The 18,714-nt window shown below is 42.5% G+C and overlaps 1 protein-coding gene across 3 annotated transcripts; it reads right to left on the reverse strand.

Annotated features, from left to right (window-relative positions):
- Nucleotides 1-207: 207 nt before the first annotated feature.
- Nucleotides 208-18,326, reverse strand: LOC135548770 (C-terminal-binding protein 1-like). Of its 3 annotated transcripts, none has more exons than XM_064978673.1 (10): nucleotides 18,170-18,326; nucleotides 17,232-17,335; nucleotides 6,558-6,712; nucleotides 6,204-6,348; nucleotides 5,867-6,073; nucleotides 5,383-5,597; nucleotides 4,232-4,362; nucleotides 3,914-4,041; nucleotides 3,517-3,637; nucleotides 208-3,410 (listed from the first exon to the last, which is right to left on the reverse strand). In XM_064978673.1, exons 2-10 carry the CDS (start codon nucleotides 17,287-17,289, stop codon nucleotides 3,221-3,223), a joined length of 1,350 nt encoding a protein of 449 aa, XP_064834745.1. In that variant the 5' UTR covers nucleotides 17,290-17,335; nucleotides 18,170-18,326; the 3' UTR covers nucleotides 208-3,220. The 3 variants fall into 3 exon arrangements, with proteins under 3 accessions (XP_064834745.1, XP_064834746.1, XP_064834747.1); XM_064978674.1 differs by lacking the exon at nucleotides 18,170-18,326 and adding an exon at nucleotides 17,858-17,946; XM_064978675.1 differs by lacking the exon at nucleotides 18,170-18,326 and adding an exon at nucleotides 15,336-15,451 and having other exon boundaries at nucleotides 17,232-17,317.
- Nucleotides 18,327-18,714: the final 388 nt, after the last annotated feature.

Here is an 18,714-nt window from a genome sequence, read left to right on the forward strand (position 1 = left end):
GCCAGGCCATCTCATGCAGCACTCCATCATTCTCCTTTTTGGTCACATAGTCCTTACACAGCCTGGAGGTGTGTTGCTTACACAGCCTGGAGCTTTTCAAATGCTAAAATGCACACACCACTTTTAATTATTGCATGGAAAGCAAAAATAATACAATCTAACTGACAAATGCCTTACCACGCCTTAAACATTTCAGAGGAACATTACTTTGTATTAAAATACTTTATTGTAGAAGCTTACATCACAATGATTGTTCCTATTTAAAAAGTTCAGAATAAATCCTAATTACAAATGTACTGGGTTGTTCTCATTTTGCAGTCTGATTGAGAAATCTAAACATGAAATAGAATAGCCTAATGCACATTACATTTCTGTATGTTGTAATGTAAATTATCCAGGCATCAATCACATCAGATTTGAACCACATGGACTCCATTTCTAAAGATTTGATCTCTCTCCCATACATCACACCCCCCTCAGCTAATTTCAATTTGCTCTGTTTTCCAGATTATTAAAATGATCAGTTTACGTAAAACAGGATCAGATGCTTGAACGAACCCAGAGACACGAACGCTCTAATCATGCTGTTACTAGGGCTGTCAAGATGAAGTCTTCAGAATACAGATCTAAGCTATATTTAACTTAACTCTACAAAAAAAAAGGAGCAGAGTGGAGCACCCAGTTCGGGAGGGTGGGAAAAAACTTGCGAGGGAAGTTAACGTTAGGTCCAGGATAAGGCATTCATCACAGCTGTGTAGCTCAATGTACTACCTCTGCATATAAAACAATAAAAAAACAATGATATGGGTGTCAGCAAGAAGTCCACTTTAGCAACAATGCTGGATTCCCCTTGTCTTTTCATATTCTCTGTTGCAATGTCAATAAAACAAGTAATCTCAATAATGATAAAACTTGATTGATGAAATAGGCAAGGACAACTATTCAGTCTGTTGTAGTTCCATTGTTACTTGCTTTAATCTCATTTCTTAATTTTTTGGGGGGGGATTCTAATGACAAATTAATTAATACCCATAAAGAGAAACATACAAGACAACTTCAAAACTACAAGCATGGAGGTCAAGACTCATCCGCGAGGATTTCTTTTCTTTTAGTTAATCAGAGAAATCTGCTGAAACGGAATAAATCATGCATCTTACTAACAGATGGGCCAACAGTGATTTCACATATTTTTAAATTGGTGATAGATCTCAGCAGTATCTGTTAAGAGGAATAACAGAGCGTAAGCTACATTCAATATCTGTTAATGAGGTATAACAGGCATTTCCCTATACTTGGCCAGTGTGTAATTACGAGTAGGGGTTGAAATGAAATTCTATAAATCATGTTGGCCAAAGATGGCAGAATTCCGTTCCACTGCTTTCCCATTTGTAAATTACCCCTGATTACAAGTAGGCATTATGGGAGGCTGTCCATCTTTGGCTGAAGGTCCCCTTCTCCAGTAACACACTTACACAAATCTGAAGCTGTGCCAATGTGATACCATGTATAAACTCCCTTGATTTTCTATGACTGTTGGCCTGCGAGGGTAGCCTAGGTATGACAAAAAGTAGTCTGGGTACCAGTCTGTTTAGCTATCATTCCACTTCGTGACATATGCCAAAGATTATTTGGTTTAGCATAACAAGGAGTGGAATGATAGCTAAACAGACTGGTACCCAGACTACTTTTGTGTGTGTGTGTGTGTGGGGGGGGATAAGTATAAGGGACTTCATTACCCACATCGGACTGCAATGCTAAGTACACACCCAAACTTATACTCTCAATTTTCCACTTCATCTGTTCTTATACTGGCCTTGATAGTCAGTAAACAGATTGGATATCCCTGCCACAGATTCCCTGGTCTATGTCCACAGGTACACTGCTTCTTGACACAATGCCCGCTCAACCCAGAAGCCAGCCAAAGTACCAAGCATTAATTCAGATTAAGACGATTATGAAATTAAGCCATCTAATCACTTCTCGAATTCATGTAGTAGTAATGAACCGCTGTCCCCAGGTCATCAAATGTTTTGAATATGGTTGTGAACAACCCTGTGACCAAGCCACAGATGCGTGCCTGGCGCACACACAAACACAGCAGTGAGCCCTAGGTACACCCAGAGCAGAAAACAAACAGAAGTGTTCCTGATGTGGTCAGGACATTGAACTGAACCAACATCAACTGGGCACCTGCCCCCTTACAAACACTACTATGGGTGTGGACACAATTTGCTAGGATGCCACCATCCTTGCAAATGTGACAGACTAATGTCTTGAAGCCTCATTACGCCATTTCATTTGAGATTGACAGCCACTATGGAATCCATACAGCTAAAATAAGTTTCAATGCCTGCAGTACAGAAGATGAACACCCCAAAGTATAGCATCAATGACAGCAGACACTGAGGGGCAATGTTGATATTGGAGTGCTGTGCAGGAGGATAGATCATTTGAGCACTTGGCAAAGATATAGTTTTCATGTTGTATTCATATCCAAAGGTAACATATAAAAGGAAATAGAAAGGTAAGAAGACCGCCGTCCCTCTAGTCAAGGATGTGCAGAAGATCTATACATTTAATCATGAAAATATTCCAAGACCAACAGAGAAAATAAGTGTAGGTGGTGGTCTTGACAAACATTGTATGCTGTATGTATTTTCCTTATCAGCAGAGGCATATCTTTCGATATTATTCAATTCACATCAAAAAGCTCATAAAAAGTCAGAGCCACACTTATCGTGATAACTAGAAATGTATTGAGCCCAATAATATAAAATCCTTTGTAAGGTTCGTGAACAAATAGTAGTGGAAAAAATGTTATTCATCTTCTATACCATTCCAGACTCATGCTTCACTTTATAGCATGTCAAACAGCAATTGATATAAAAAACAAAACAAAAAAATACAGGAAAAACATTAACAGGTTTCTCTCCATAAAGGAGTAATTTACAAAAACACTGAGCCACAGGAAAGTCAGACAAAGAGGGGTTTAAAAGCAAACTGGAAAAAAATCCTTGAGTAATCCACTTATTGCTTTCTGGATGAGAGAAAAGAGGACGAGTGTAGGGAGTCTATGCAGACTGGTCTCTCGTGAAGTATTCTGTTCTGATGGATGGGACCAAAGCTGGGTCAGAATGGACCTCAATACTAGTGTATCTGCTTGCATGAACATGAAGAGTGATGACGGAATGTTGTGGACCAGAGGGGAAATGGTAGCTGGCTACTGGTCCGTTGGCATGTCTCTGTCTGTTTCTGCTTTAGAGGGTTGCCCCGGCGACGGTGTGTGGGGAGGTCGGGACACGGGGGCAATCCCATGTGCCATAGCCAGGTTCCCTGCAACAATTCCCTCCACTGCAGCACCTGCCCCCGTCAGGCCTCCTGCTGCCACTCCCACTAGACCAGTAGAGAACCTGTTGACAAATGTAGAGTTGAGACAGAAGAATAAAAATAGCATTATATGGAATTATCTTTCCAGGGTCATAACACAAGCCAGATGTCATCAAAGCATGGTCGTACCTGTAATCAGTAACACCATTGTGTTCGGAGTGCACAGCCCCAGGGTCCATGCCAGGCCACTGGGGCGTTGCCATCAGATACTCCTTATTCACACAGTTCTTCAGACTGTCAGGGATGCGGCCTGTTGGGAGAAAAAAACACCACAACAGTCAAACGGATCAAAGTCTACTTAATGACAACTCTTGATAAGTTTTTTTTTGGGATGGATTACAAAGCAACTTGTGGGCTGTAATACATAAACTATATCACTTAGTGGTTAGGGCTACTGTGCCAAGTCTCATGTGGACCGACTGTTGTTCACTCTGCACAGAAATGCAATTGTATCATTGTACCCTAGTGTATGTGCCTAATGCCTATAAATATGCTGTTATACACTGAGGCTTGCATAACTGAATACCTGTGATGGCCCGGCGCACTTCCCTAGCTGCCTCCTCCCGCGCCTCGAGTGACGCCTGCTCACTGTACCAGGATGCGTGGGGAGTGCAAACCAGATTGGGGGCATCCTTCAATGGGCCCTGAGAGAAGCTGGAGGAGTATAGATAAACAGACCGGTGAGACATATTAAAGAGTGTGTGCAAGGGGGTGTTCATAAAAAAAAAAACATGTTAAAATGGTGAATCACAACGGTCAAACCAGTTATTGTTTGCACGTTTTAAATGACTGGGCTATAAGCAGGATGAGGCTATAAGTGCCTGTGGGCTGGGAGGAAGCTGACCTGAAGGGCTCCGTCTCGTGTACGTCCAAGGCAGCACCCCGTATCCTGCCCTCTTTCAGTGCCTGGGCCAGGGCCCTCTCATCCACCAGGCCCCCGCGAGCCGTGTTAACCAAAAATGCTCCCTGACGCATCTGCACACACGACAGATCAGTCAGCATAACACATTGGTAATGACACATTGGTAATGAGGGTGTTGTGGGTGGCAGAAATGGTGTACACGTGTGTTGGGGTTGTCACAATACCAGAATTTTTACTTTGATTTCAATACCAGGTTTAGTATCACAATACTTGATACCACGGTAGACAGCCAAGTATGCATAAATCAATTAGACTTTGTTTCTACAAATACATAATGGTAATCATTTATTTGAATGGTTAATCTCTATTGATAAACTGGGTAAATCAAGATGTAACCTAGGCCTAGCCACAATACAGGTAAATGCATTGATTTGAGTTTGTTTTGCCTGATTTCATGGGGCTACAGATGACAATCTGTTTCCCTTCCATTTGGGACTTATTTTATTGTACTGATCAACATTTGCATAGAAGTAGCTTATTTTCAAAAAAATGTGTGCCGTCTCTTTAACCAGTTCTGACGTCATTGACGAGGCAGTCTGTTCGCTGATCATCTTTGGGAGAAACGAGAGACCGCATGAGGGGGAGCTAACATGATGCAGCCCAGAATCCCAGTGCAGGCTAGCAATGACTAACGCCTCAATCACATCGACAGTGTCATTGCATTTTGGTACACCAGAAGTACATTCCTTTCCAACAGAAATCTGCGTTTGCTTCGCAGCATTGCAGAGGCAGTTGCAGTGCGTTCTGTGTGGTGCATATGTTGGATTTATCGAACGTATGCGTCAAACTGTATGCGTAGGCGGCTTGACAGAAATGGTAGTAGAAGGTGAATGTTGAACTTTTGTTGCACACATATCCAGACGATCACACCGATAGCGTCGTTGTCACAAGGCGAAAGTGGAGCAGGCACGGTGCGCGCTATAATAAGGTGTCAACTGGACTGATAGATCAGCAATTGACAGAACTAACGAAAGTTACAAAACCTAGTACCGAACCGTTTTTCCATGTTAAGAGTATCGAAAAAGTACAGAAGCGTCGGTATACCTTGCAACAGTAGTGGGCGTGTCTTATACCTGTTTAATGGTGAAGTCATTGATGAGGTGATGGTTGTGCTCGTTGAGGCTGCAGTGCAGTGACACACAGTCAGAGTGGATGAGCAGGTCCTGCAGGGTGGCCATTCTCTGCAGGCCCAGAGAGCGCTCCACCCCGTCTGGCAGGTAGGGGTCGTAGAACATCACACTGAAGCCAAAGGCCTTGGCCCGCAGCGCTACAGCTTGGCCCACTCGCCCTGCGCCACAAGATACACTCAGACTGGAGGATGGCAAGCGGTCAGAGTAGCCTCTCACTACTTCTCAGAAAACTAAAAATGATTTACATTAAAATTATCTGAGAGGACACCAATAATAATAATAATAATGATGATACAAAAATATATTTAAAAAATACACTGCAACTTCGAAACAGATCACATCAGAAAACTTGAATCAACATGTGTGTCCTATGATGACTGCACTTGCAGAGAGCCCTCGCTAAGACGAGATCAATTTCCCTCCTCACCCAGGCCGATGATGCCCAGTGTCTCTCCCCGGATGCGGGCAGCTCCGCTGGCTACCTCCCTGATCTGCTCCACGCTGGAAGCCCTGGTGCCCTCTCTCATAGCCTGGTGCATCCAGGTGACACGGCGGTACAGGTTCAGGATCAGACACATGGACGTGTCCGCCGTCTCTTCCACTGATGTCGCAGGCACATTACACACAGCTATACCTGAGGGGGACAGAGCACAAAGGAGACAGCGATTAGTTATGATACATATTGAGGTGGATGGATGGATGGCTGTAGTAGGTAGGAGAAAAACAGATGGGAGGTGAAGCAAAGTATTGATCCAGTAGCCAACCTAGTTCAGCCGCAGCCTTGATGTCCACGTTGTCAAAGCCACTGCCAATTCGCACAATGATCCGCAGACCCTTGAACTTGTCCAGGTCGTCCCGCGAAAGGCTGATGGTGTGGTACATCAGGGCGCCCACTGCCTCGTTCAGCACCTAAAGCACCAGGGAGAGAATGTACGAATTCTACTATTGCACTAAAAGAGCAAATACATTCCCTAGCTCCATTGAGTTGGAAATAGCCCCCACCACAAAAACAACAGACGGGTTCATGAAGCATCCATTTCCCAACTTTAAAAAAAATGCAGTTAGATACTTAAGAGGTGTATAGGAGAGTAGTGGTACTGGGAGAGATAGTTGGTTACCTTCTCGTGGATCTCCTGGGTGGACTGGGCATCACAGAAGGCCACTGTGGCCACGTCCTTCAGGACAGGCATCTCCACGGTGCAGTCACGCCCATCCAACAAAGCCACCAGGGGCCGCGGGTGCATCGGCCCATTCAGAATCGGGGGGCGAATGCCTAGATAAATACAACAAATCAATTTCAGCAATGTCAAATGGGACCCCCCCCCGTCTCCTTTCTATAGCGTCAATCAGATAGACCATCTACATGATCACATAGGCCAAACTGTCAATTTCCACAGTTTCCTCAACATCTGCATGTTTAAGATTGATTGGGGAACACAATCAATAAAACCACCAAAAATATACATCATTTGTTTTGTTCTTTATGATCGTAACAATGAAAACCCATCAGAAGTTGCAGTACAATAATTAGATTTTCACTTTCAAAGTAACATTTTACACTCTAAAAACATGATTTAAGTGTCCACTCAAGTCTAGGGATTACAATGATATACAATATGATGATATACAGTGTCACTTAAGAAACGCAACAGGAAACCTGCCCTGTACACATCACTAAGTAAAATCCCATATGAATGCATTATGTCCAGCATGGACAGAGGTAGAAATTTTGCAAAATCCCTTTATGATGACCACAACACATCTACAAAAAGCCAGGATGTATCTCAAAGTTATAGTGTCATTGCAAATTTAAGCTATTACACTCTTGGGCAGCAGTATTCCAAACTTCCCACCAACTAGATCCATGGTGCCAAAAAGGACAGGTTTCAAAATGTCAGTATTTCAATAAATAATTGCTACATAAGCCATCATTGGGCATTAACATTTTTTGGATTTATTGAGAACACAATAAAATGGCCCAAACAAACCACAGTGCCTTCAGAAAGTATTTACACCCCTAAACTTTTGCCTACACCCACACTACCCCATAATGTCAAAGTGGAATTATGTTTCTCAACATTTCTATAAATTAATACAAAATAAATGCTGAAATGTCTTGAGTTAAAAGGTATTTGTTATGGCAAGCCTAATTAAGTTCAGGAGCAAAATGTTGCTTAACACAAAAGTTGCATGGAATCACTGTGTGGAATAGTATTTAACTTCTTCGATATAGGGGGCGCTCTTTTAATTTTTGGATAAAAAAAACGTTCCCGTTTTAAACAAGATATTTTGTCACGAAAAGATGCTCGACTATGCATATAATTGACAGCTTTGGAAAGAAAACACACTCTGACGTTTCCAAAACTGCAAAGATATTGTCTGTGAGTGCCCCAGAACTAATGCTACAGGCGAAACCAAGATGAAATTTCATACAGGAAATGCCCCAGATTTTGAATGCGCTGTGTTCCAATGTCTCCTTATATGGCTGTGAATGCGCAAGGAATGAGCCTACACTTTCTTTCGTTTCCCCAAGGTGTCTGCAGCATTGTGACGTATTTGAAGGCATATCATTGGAAGATTGACCATAAGAGACTACATTTACCAGGTGTCCGCCTGGTGTCCTCCGTCAAAATTATTGCGTAATCTCCAGCTGCATGCACTTTTCCATTTGGTTCAGAAGAGAAAGGCAACTGCCACAAATTATTTATAATCGAAAAGATATGTGAAAAACACCTTGAGGATTGATTCTAAACAACGTTTGCCATGTTTCTGTCGATATTATGGAGTTAATTTGGAAAAAGGTTTGGCGTTGTAATGACTGAAGTTTGTTTTTTTCTTAGTCAAACGTGATGAACAAAACGGAGCGATTTCTCCTACACAAATAATATTTTTGGAAAAACTGAACATTTGCTATCTAACTGAGAGTCTCCTCATTGAAAACATCCGAAGTTCTTCAAAGGTAAAGGATTTCATTTGAATGCTTTTCTTGTTTTTGTGAAAATGTTGCCTGCTGAATGCTATTCTTAATGCTATGCTCGCTATCAATACTCTTACACAAATGCTTGTTTAGCTATGGTTGAAAAGCATGTTTTGAAAATCTGAGATGACAGTGTTGTTAACAAAAGGCTAAGCATGTGAGCCAATATATTTATTTCATTTCATTTGCGATTTTCAAAAATAGTTAACGTTGCGTTATGCTAATGAGCTTGAGGCTATGATTACGCTCCCGGATACGGGATTGCTCGATGCTAGAGGTTAACGTTATTTTTTGAATGACTACCTAAATTTCTGTACCCCACACGTACAGATAAACGTAAGGTCCCTCAGTCAAGCAGTGAATTTCAACCACAAAGACCAGGGACGTTTTCCAATGCCTCGCAAATAATGGCAGCTATTGGTAGTAATACAAAAAAACAGATTGAGTATTCCTTTGAGCATGGTGAAGTTAACAATTATACTTTGTGGTGCACCCAGTCACTACAAAGACGTCCTTGCTAACTCAGTCGCTGGAGGGGTATGAACCCGCTCAGTGATTTCACAAGGCCATGGTGAAATGAAAAAGTTAGTTTTCTCCTATCACAGCCATTAAACTCTAAGGATGGATCAACAACATTGTAGTTACTCCACAATACTAACCTAATTGACAGAGTAAACATAATTATATCTGTACAGAATAGAAATATTCCTTAACATGCATCCTGTTTGCAACAAGGAAATAAAGTAATAATGAATAAAACAAAAAAGTGGCAAAGCTATTAACTTTTGACCTGAATACAAAGTGTTATGTTTGGGGCAAATGTAAAACATTACTGAGTACCACTGTACATATTTTCAAGCATAGTGGTGGCTGAATCATGTTATGGCTATACTTGTAATCATTAAGGACTGGGGTGTTTTTCACAGGATAAAAAAAAATAAAAATGAATGGAGCTAAGCACAAGCAAAAACCTAGAGGAAAACCTGTTTCGGTCTGCTTTCCACCAGACATTGGGAGATGAATTCACCCTTTAGCAGGACAATAACCTAAAACACAAGGTCAAATCTACACTGGAGTTGCTTGCCAAAAAGACATTGACTGTTCCTGAGTGGCCGAGATAGATATTACTGCCCAAAATCTACCCAGGTTACCATATATACACTGCTCAAAAAAATAAAAGGGAACACTTAAACACAATGTAACTCCAAGTCAATCACACTTCTGTGAAATCACACTGTCCACTTAGGAAGCAACACTGATTGACAATACATTTCACATGCTGTTGTGCAAATGGAATAGACAACAGGTGGAGATTATAGGCATTTAGCAAGACACCCCCAATAAAGGTGTGGTTCTGCAGGTGGGGACCACAGACCACTTCTCAGTTCCTATGCTTCCTGGCTGATGTTTTGGTCACTTTTGAATGCTGGCGGTGCTTTCACTCTAGTGGTAGCATGAGACGTAGTCTACAACCCACACAAGTGGCTCAGTTAGTGCAGCTCGTCAAGGATGGCACGTCAATGCGAGATGTGGCAAGAAGGTTTTCTGTGCCTGTCAGCGTAGTGTCCAGAGCATGGAGGCGCTACCAGGAGACAGGCCAGTACATCAGGAGATGTGGAGGAGGCCGTAGGAGGGCAACAACCCAGCAGCAGGACCGCTACCTACGTCTTTGTGCAAGGAGGAGCACTGCCAGAGCCCTGCAAAATGACCTCCAGCAGGCCACAAATGTGCATGGGTCTGCTCAAACGGTCAGAAACAGACTCCATGAGGGTGGTATGAGGGTCCGACGTCCACAGGTGGGGGTTGTGTTTACAACCCAACACCGTGCAGGACTTTGGCATTTGCCAGAGAACACAAAGATTGGCAAATTTGCCACTGGCGCACTGTGCTCTTCACAGATGAAAGCAAGTTCACACTGAGCACGTGACAGCCTGGAGACTCCATGGAGAACGTTCTGCTGCCTGCAACATCCTCCAGCATGACCGGTTTGGCGGTGGGTCAGTCATGGTGTGGGGTGGCATTTCTTTTAGGGGCCGCACAGCTCATGTGCTCGCCAGAGGTAGCCTGACTGCCATTAGGTACCGAGATGAGATCCTCAGACCCCTTGTAAGACCATATGCTGGTGTGGTTGGCCCTGGGTTCCTCCTACTGCAAGACAATGCTAGACCTCATGTGGCTGGAGTGTGTCAGCAGTTCCTGCAAGAGGAAGGCATTGATGCTATGGACTGGCCCGCCCGTTCCCCAGACCTGAATCCAATTGAGCACATCATGTCTCCCTCCATCCACCAACGCCACGTTGCACCACAGACTGTCTAGGAGATGGCGGATGCTTTAGTCCAGGTCTGGGAGGAGATCCCTCAGGAGACCATCCGCCACCTCATCAGGAGCATGCCCAGGCGTTGTAGGGAGGTCATACAGGCACGTGGAGGCCACACACACTACTGAGCCTCATTTTGACTTGTTTTAAGGACATTACATCAAAGTTGGATCAGCCTGTAGTGTGGTTTTCCACTTTGATTTTGAGTGTGACTCCAAATCCAGACCTCCATGGGTTGATAAATTTGATTTCCATTGATAATTTTTGTGTGATTTTGTTGTCAGCGCATTCAACTATGTAAAGAAAAAAGTATTTAATAAGAATATTTCATTCATTCAGATCTAGGATGTGTTATTTTAGTGTTCCCTTTACTTTTTTGAGCAGTATATATATATATTTTTTTTAATGTTTCAATTTGTTTTACATTTAAAATCACTTAGCGTTAAGGAGAGAGTCGCTGCTCAGCCATTTTCAGGTCTCACTTAAAAAGAGTTCCAGAGTTCCTTTGTGGAGATGGGAGAAACTTCCAGAAAGACAACCATCTCTGCAGCACTCCACCAATCAGACCTTTATGGTAGAGTGGCCAGACAGAAGCCACTCTTCAGTAAAAGGCACATGACAGCCCGCTTAGAGTTTGCCAAAAGGCACCTAAAGGACTCCCAGACCTTGAGAAACAAGATTATCTTTTCAGGCCAAGATATAACTCTTTGGCCTGAATGTCAATCACCACATCTGGAGGAAACCTGGCACCATCTCTACGGTGAAGCATGGTGGTGGCAGCACCATGCTGTGGGCAAATTTTTCAGTGGCAGGGACTGGGAGACTAGTCAGGGTCGAGGGAAAGATTAAGAGAACAAAGTACAGAGAGATCCCTGATGAAAACCTGCTCCAGAGTGCTCAGGACCTCAGACTGGGGCGTTGGTTCACCTTCCAACAGGACAACGACCCTAAGCACACAGCCAAGTCAACGCAGGTGTGGCTTAGGGACAAGTCTCAATGTCCTGGAGCGGCCAAGACAGAGCCCGGATTTGAACCCGATCGAACATATCTTGAGACCTGTGCAGCGACACTCCCCCTCCAACCTGACAGAGCTTGAGGGGATCTGTAGAGGAGAATGGGAGAAACTCCCCCAAATAAGATGTGCCAAGCTTGTTGCATCATACCCAAGAAGACTCAAGGCTGTAATCACAGACAAAGGTGCTTCAAACAAAGTACTGAGTAAAGGGTCTGAATACTTATGTAAATGTGATATTCCAGTTTATTTTATTTCTAAAAAACTGTTTGTGCTTTTTCATTATGGGGTATTGTGTGTGTGAGTGTGTGGGGGAGCAAATATAATCAATTTTAGAACAAGGCCGCAGCGTAAAATTTGGAAAAAGTCAAGGGGTCTGAATTCTTTCCGGATGCACTATATATAAAAAAATTGCCATTTCAGACTACACAGTACACAAAGTTGTCTGCTTCATTCTCAAATACAGACAAGGCAGTCCTCCAACCCCCACCAGACCCCTCCTGATCAGGGGAGACTCCTCCAGCAGATTAGCAGAAGGGTGCGGTTGGGGGCACAGGCTTGTTGAGTTATCATGACCTAAATGTCTATGTCTGGAGGCAGAAACCCCTGCCCTTCTGCAACAATACACAGCCTGCCTGCTAGCCCTATCGCCACAAACATCCCATAAATAAATGTACAAACGATGTACACCTAAATTAGCAATGATAAATAGGGATGGGCATTTGAAATGATTTCACCATTTTGAATAATAATCAGATTTATTAAAAACCTTTTTACATTAGCAGATGTCATGATATTTAAGATATCTGGATAGTCAAAACATGTAATAAAGCATGTATTTTTTTTGTACTTCAATGTAGACTTGCTAGCACGACTAGAGTAGGAGGGGCTGGTGAGTGTGTATGGCAGAGAGTGTGCAAAGCGAGTAGCTAAACTGACTTGCGCTAGTCAAACTTGTTGTTGCCATAGGTTATTTATACCATCATCTGGTAGTGCTCGTCTTAACTTCATCAAATATTTGTAGAGATGCTAGCTAGCTACATTAGAGGCTGTTGCTGTGCTGCCTGTACTTGACTCCAACAACTCCATTCATATGAAACAACTGGCTGTTTGTTAATCAGTCATTGTAGCTACCGTAATTGCTGGACTATGAAGCGCACCTGAATATAAACCGCACCCACTGAATTATAAAAAAATATGTATTTTGTACATAAATAAGCCGCACATGTCTATTAGCCGCAGGTGCCTACCGGTACATTGAAACAAATGAACTTGGTCACTATCTTCCTCCTCCTGTGCACTGAAACCACTGAAGTCATCTCCTTCGGTGTTGGAGTTGAATAGCCTCAGAATTGCTTCATCCCGATGTTGGATCGTTTTCATTGTCGCTCTCATTACTTTCATCCGGAGGCAAATACCCCGCTGAGCTCATGCTGCCCCTTCAACACGCAACAGTCCAGCCTTTCGACACCCGTTGATGATAGTGGATTTTTTGACAATGCTCCACGCTGTCAGGAGCCACTGGCAGACTTGACCATAAGTTGCTCTTCGCATGCAGCCCATTTTAGTGAAGGATTTTCCCCACTTGTCATCCACGCCTTCCACTGAACAAGGAGCGCCACCTTAAATGCACGATTTACACTGATGTCGAGTGGCTGCAAATACTTTGGGCCATCTGCTTTTCTTCCCTCGGAAAGCTTTTGTTGTCTTTTTGCACTGAGTCAGTTCCTCACGCTGCTGTTTCCAACGTCTTATCATTGACTCATTAAGGCCAAGCTCCCGTGCAGCAGCTCTATTTCCTTTTCCAACAGCCAGATCGATCGCCTTCAACTTGAAAGCTGCATCATATGCATTTCTCTGTGTCTTTGCCATGATGAGGGTGACAAAATTACTACCGTAATCAGAATGATGGGAAGTTTGAGCGCGCTCGATTTACGTCACATTATGTGACGGTGCTCAGTTTTTTGGCGGCATGAATCTTGTGAAAGCGGGAAAAATCCATAAATTAGCCGCGTCATTGTATAAACCGCGTGGTTCAAAGTGTGGGAATAAAGTAGCGGCTTATAGTCTGGAAATTACGGTACTCCTAATTTAGCCAAAAAAGAATTCTGTAATTGTATTTCCATTTAGAAATACCCAATTTCACTTTCTTATATGGCACCTTTCACTGTAGCACTGCTTTGATTGACCGACAACAACAACAAGCTACACGTGTGAAATGTGTGTAGGCTACCTGTGCGTCTTCTTTATGGGGCGCACTCAAACTGTTGTACATTTTTTTGTCATGGTCTATCCTTATAGGCTATATAGCAACATCTCAAATAATTGTATTTAATTTTAAACTAAGCATTTATTGTTAAAATAGGCCTTATTTATTTTAATTGTCTTCAAAAATGACTCCGAGTAAGCAAATACTAATTTCAGTTTAGATATTCGAATAACCATGCCCATCCCTAAGAGATAGCAGGAAGATAATTCATTAACAGTTGAGAAATCCCCTAAAGTGATGCAGCAATTTAACTCTGCTAATCCTTGAAGGGCAGTAGAATGCCAACCCATTCCAATAGCGCAATTCTAAAACGTTAAGGCCAGAGTGCCAAGTAGAGACAGCAGAAAACTCTGAATGACAAGCAAAAAAAATATAGCAATTACCAGTGTCTTTCTAAATCATGACACTAAATACAAGTGATAATGGAATTCACAGGCACACAAGGGGCCTTTCGTGGAGCTACAATGTTTTGCAGAGCTAAGGAAAATCAAAGAGTAGCCTAGACATTGACGCTTTAAAGAGACGAGAATGCAATACACAAAGCAACAGCACTGCCTGCACACAGACCACAGCACTTGTGACTGTCAATTGCTTCCTTTGCTTAATATGAAGGCTCCAAGTACAGATTACTGTTCTGTTTGCCAACAAATTCCATCATTCCTCCTCAAGGACAACACATGGAAAAATAAATTGCTTTTTTGGCTCATTCTAATCTGATCCAGAAAATGAAACTGTAATAAGGCGCTAGTCTGACAAATCTTCACAGGCGATTGGAGCAGAATATAAACACACAACAAAAGCAGAGTGCTCACCAAACATACAAAAATAACCCATTTCTATCTAGACAAAAAAAAAAAGAAAAAAAAAAAGGAGGCATTGATTACAAATTAACCTAAAGACGACAACAAAAAGGTGCACAACAGAAAGAGAGCGGAGCTGGCAACACACATGCACCATATGGTCTTGGAGACAGACGCCTGGCAGTGTGTGTGCATGACCATGTGTGCGTGTGTGTGGAAAGCCTGGTCTGACCAGCAGGGCCATGCACACAATGCCATTCATTCAGCGTTCATTCATTCTCCCCCTCCGCCTGCCACTGTGGGTGTAAGTGAGCTCGCAGGGAGGGGTGGCTGATAATGCTGCAGGACCCCACCCAGCCCCCTGCCACACAAGCTCCAGAGCTCGCTCTCTCTCTCACACACACACAATACCAGGAGAGACCCCAAGGACAAAAATGCTAAACCAAATAGCAGATTTGTACTCTGTCCTATCCATCTACCCCTCTCTCGTCCCAGAAAAACAAGACATTCATCCTCCTAACCTTGCATGCTGCAGTTGACCAGCCTTTCTTCCTCTCCTTCTCCACTTACAGCTACTGTCAGAATGCTTTCGCTTGGCACAATCCCAGGCAAACACCCTCCTCCTTCTGCCTGCCCCCTGCTCCAATCAGAGGGAGGAACAATTCAGCCTTAACCAACCAAAACAAAGCTTATTAGCATTGAGGCGCTAGGTTAGGTAGTCCTGCATGTGCGCCATTTGTGGACAAAAAAGGAATAACTTGTGGACTTATTTTGACACCGAGGTAAGCAGAGGGGAAGTGGGTCTACAACAGATCCACGTTTGGAAAGTCTGTTTAATAATACAATCCTTTAGATATTTTGTCTCAAATTCCCATAATGACCAGCCTTCCTGCCCACTGGCACAGTAAGTTGAAATGGAATTGGCTTCCCGCAGACTGTTTTTGTGCAACCCAATACAATGGAAAGCAACGCTAGTGTATGTAAATAAACCCATGTTGCTAAGAGCAGCTAGGCTGCTACTTGATATGCAGTAAACTAGATTAATAATAAAGTGCATAATATGCCAAAAACTATTGAAGAAAAAAATTACAATGAAACATAGCCTAACCACATGTAAACCCTTGAGTAAGGCACAGTGCTTTCAAAACTGAATTTTCTGTAGTAGATAGTGTGGATATAGGTAAATAGATCTATGAGGTTGGAATAATACTGTAGAATTGTGAAAATTATGATAATGCCCTTTAAGTGTAAGAGCAGTTTGAAAAGACCACCTGAAATTTCAGCCTGGGGATGGAGTTTTAGTTAATAGACCAATAAGAAAGAGTTCCAAACCTCTGTAAATAACAGCAAACCCAGCAGCTGATTGATGGAGCCCACTGTGCACTTGGGGACCTTCAATGCTGCAGAAATGTTTTGGTACTCTTCCCCAAATCTGTGCCTCGACACAATCCTGTCTCGGAGCTCTACGGACAATTACTTCAACCTCGTGGCTTGTTTTTTTTGATCTGACATGCATCCTCAACTGTGGGACCATATAAAGACAGGTGTGCCTTTCCAAATCATGTCAATTGAATATACCACAGGTGGACTTCAAGGATGATCAATGGAAACAGGACACCCCTGAGTTAATTTCCATTCTCATAGCAAAGGGTCTGAATAATTATGTAAGTAAGGTGTTTTTTTAATACATTTGCTAAAATTTCAAACAAAATGTTTTTTATTTTGTCATTATGGGGTATTGTGTGTGTAGATTGTTTTTTCTCAAACTATTTATTTAAACTTTTTAGAATAACAGCCTTACTCTATGATGTAACAAAATGTGGAAGATGAGAAGGGGTCTGAATACTTTCCAAATGCACACCTGTTTTATCAATGTATGTAACCTAAACAGCCAGTGATGACTTGACAAAGGCAACATGAAGGACCACAGGCAGCCACCCGCACTCTTTTGCCGATTATGGAATTAGAGCTGTTATTCAATCAATCATTGGAGAACCCTTCCCTTCACACATTGAACAGCTTATAAGACTGGTCGCATTCCCCTGCTCAGATGCTGCATGCATTAACCAATGGTTGCGTGCCAATTCATCAACTGTTTCATCAACTGACAGATTGCTATAACATATGTGGTTTGCTGATACGTAAAATAGCTATCCAGACGTTGTAAGATCTGGCATGTCAGTAACGCCTGGGCAGAGGAACGCTCCCATTGTCTGCCATAATGAAGTCAAGCGCAACTTCATGCTGTCCATCACCTATTTATGTCTATGGTCCATCCATCAGGCCATTCTACATTGGATTTTTTTTTTTTTTAAATAACATTTTCAAGAATCCTTAGCTATGTTAGTTAGCTACATAAGCTTGTACACGTGGATTGTCAGTCCCTAACATAATATGGGGCAAAAGTATGTACCGACCTTCACAAATGCGGTCCAACCTCTGGCGCTTGACTTTGTGCTTATCCATGAGAGCCATCAGCGTTTTTCACCCCAGCCAAAGCACAAACAGACCAAAGGCTTAGCTGTGAAGCACACAAGAGAAATAGTCAAAACACTTCCCGGGGAACAATGTGTACCGATTAAAACCTGTAAACTAAATAAAATTAACAGCGTTTCAATATTTAGATAAATTAGTTACATGACAAGCTTCGCTACTAATTCCTAAAGTTGCTAGCCACACGACTAGTCGTAGCTATGGCTAATAAAGTTGTTTACTTATCTCTGCTTAGATTTTTTTGGCTAACTAATTATTTTAGTTAACCTTTCTAGCTAACATGACTGCTGGCAAGAGCCAACACAGACAATTAGGGGCTAACTTCCCAACCATTTCCATATTAAAACTTTCACACTATTCTGGCTTCTTAGCTAACGTTAGCTAGCTAATACGTAAAACACTTCGAAGCTTCAGTTTATAAGTAGCTAACGTTAGCTAAATAGCTAAGCAGGAAGCAATATACGAACTTTAACATTAACTATGTACTGTAGTTGGCTAAATGTTGTTTCCAGCCTAACTAGCCATCGTCAGCAAACTAAAAAGTAGTTACCTAGACTAACAATTCAAAGTCAGCCAAGAAAGTCGTGTGGCTCACATGGCTAGTTAGCGTAACGAACACCAGGCAAACGTGAGTGTTCGCGAAAACAGGCCTGTTTTACAAAGCTATCAGCTAGCTAGTAAGCTAATGATAACTAGCTAGCGCTGATAAATTACAGGCATACATCAACACACAAGTTCAAGCGGCGAAAAAAACATTTCGTTTCAGGAGAATAATACTACGACTAACGTTACGGAGCAGTAACATTATTGTAGCTGTTGGATCAGACCACTAATTGGTAGCTAGCGAAGGTTCATTCATTACCAAATAGTGCAGGTTCTATTCTTAGTGATGTGGGGTCAAAATTAGTTGTCTTCCCACTGATCTCTCGTCATGAATCCAAACAGTTTGTTTAGAGGAGTCAGGTGACGGACGAGTCACAGAATGAAGAAAATCCTATATAAACCACTATTAGTTGAGTGTGGCGCCTTCACGTAACACAGGAGGTATTGCATCTGCCAGGCCGCACACTGACCATCCGCCCGATTGCTCAGGGACCACATTTGAGGTCGATTCATTTTTTTCAAGATGGCAAAGATCATAATGTATTCTCAACCACAGGTTGCTACTTCCCTTTTCAATGTATTGCCCAATGCAATTGCTACAGTTCCAGTGAATGTAGTGGAGGGCAGTCACAGACAGGATAAGAGTGGACTCTTACTGTGCTACTTTGAGGATATTGATGTCATGTCATGGCATGATGGGCCATCACTCACTGCCACTAATTGTGGTCAGTGATGGTTGGGGGCTACCCATTCTTGGTGGATGTGGACAGATACCTGACATGCATGCTTGAGATCAAGCATGTA

The sequence above is a fragment of the Oncorhynchus masou genome, chromosome 11 (assembly GCF_036934945.1).
Source record: "Oncorhynchus masou masou isolate Uvic2021 chromosome 11, UVic_Omas_1.1, whole genome shotgun sequence".
In the NCBI taxonomy this organism is placed as follows: Eukaryota; Metazoa; Chordata; class Actinopteri; order Salmoniformes; family Salmonidae; genus Oncorhynchus; species Oncorhynchus masou.

What these genes read in the sequence shown, in the direction of transcription:
- LOC135548770 (XM_064978673.1), bottom strand. Translation starts at nt 17,289, where the DNA reads ATGGCTCTCATGGATAAGCACAAAGTCAAGCGCCAGAGGTTGGACCGC. An exon ending in GTTGGACCGCATTTGTGAAG is followed by an intron (nt 6,713 to 17,231) that starts GTCGGTACATAC and finishes GTATTTATCTAG; the next exon opens with GCATTCGCCCCCCGATTCTG. An exon ending in AATGGTGTTACTGATTACAG is followed by an intron (nt 3,411 to 3,516) that starts GTACGACCATGC and finishes ATTTGTCAACAG; the next exon opens with GTTCTCTACTGGTCTAGTGG.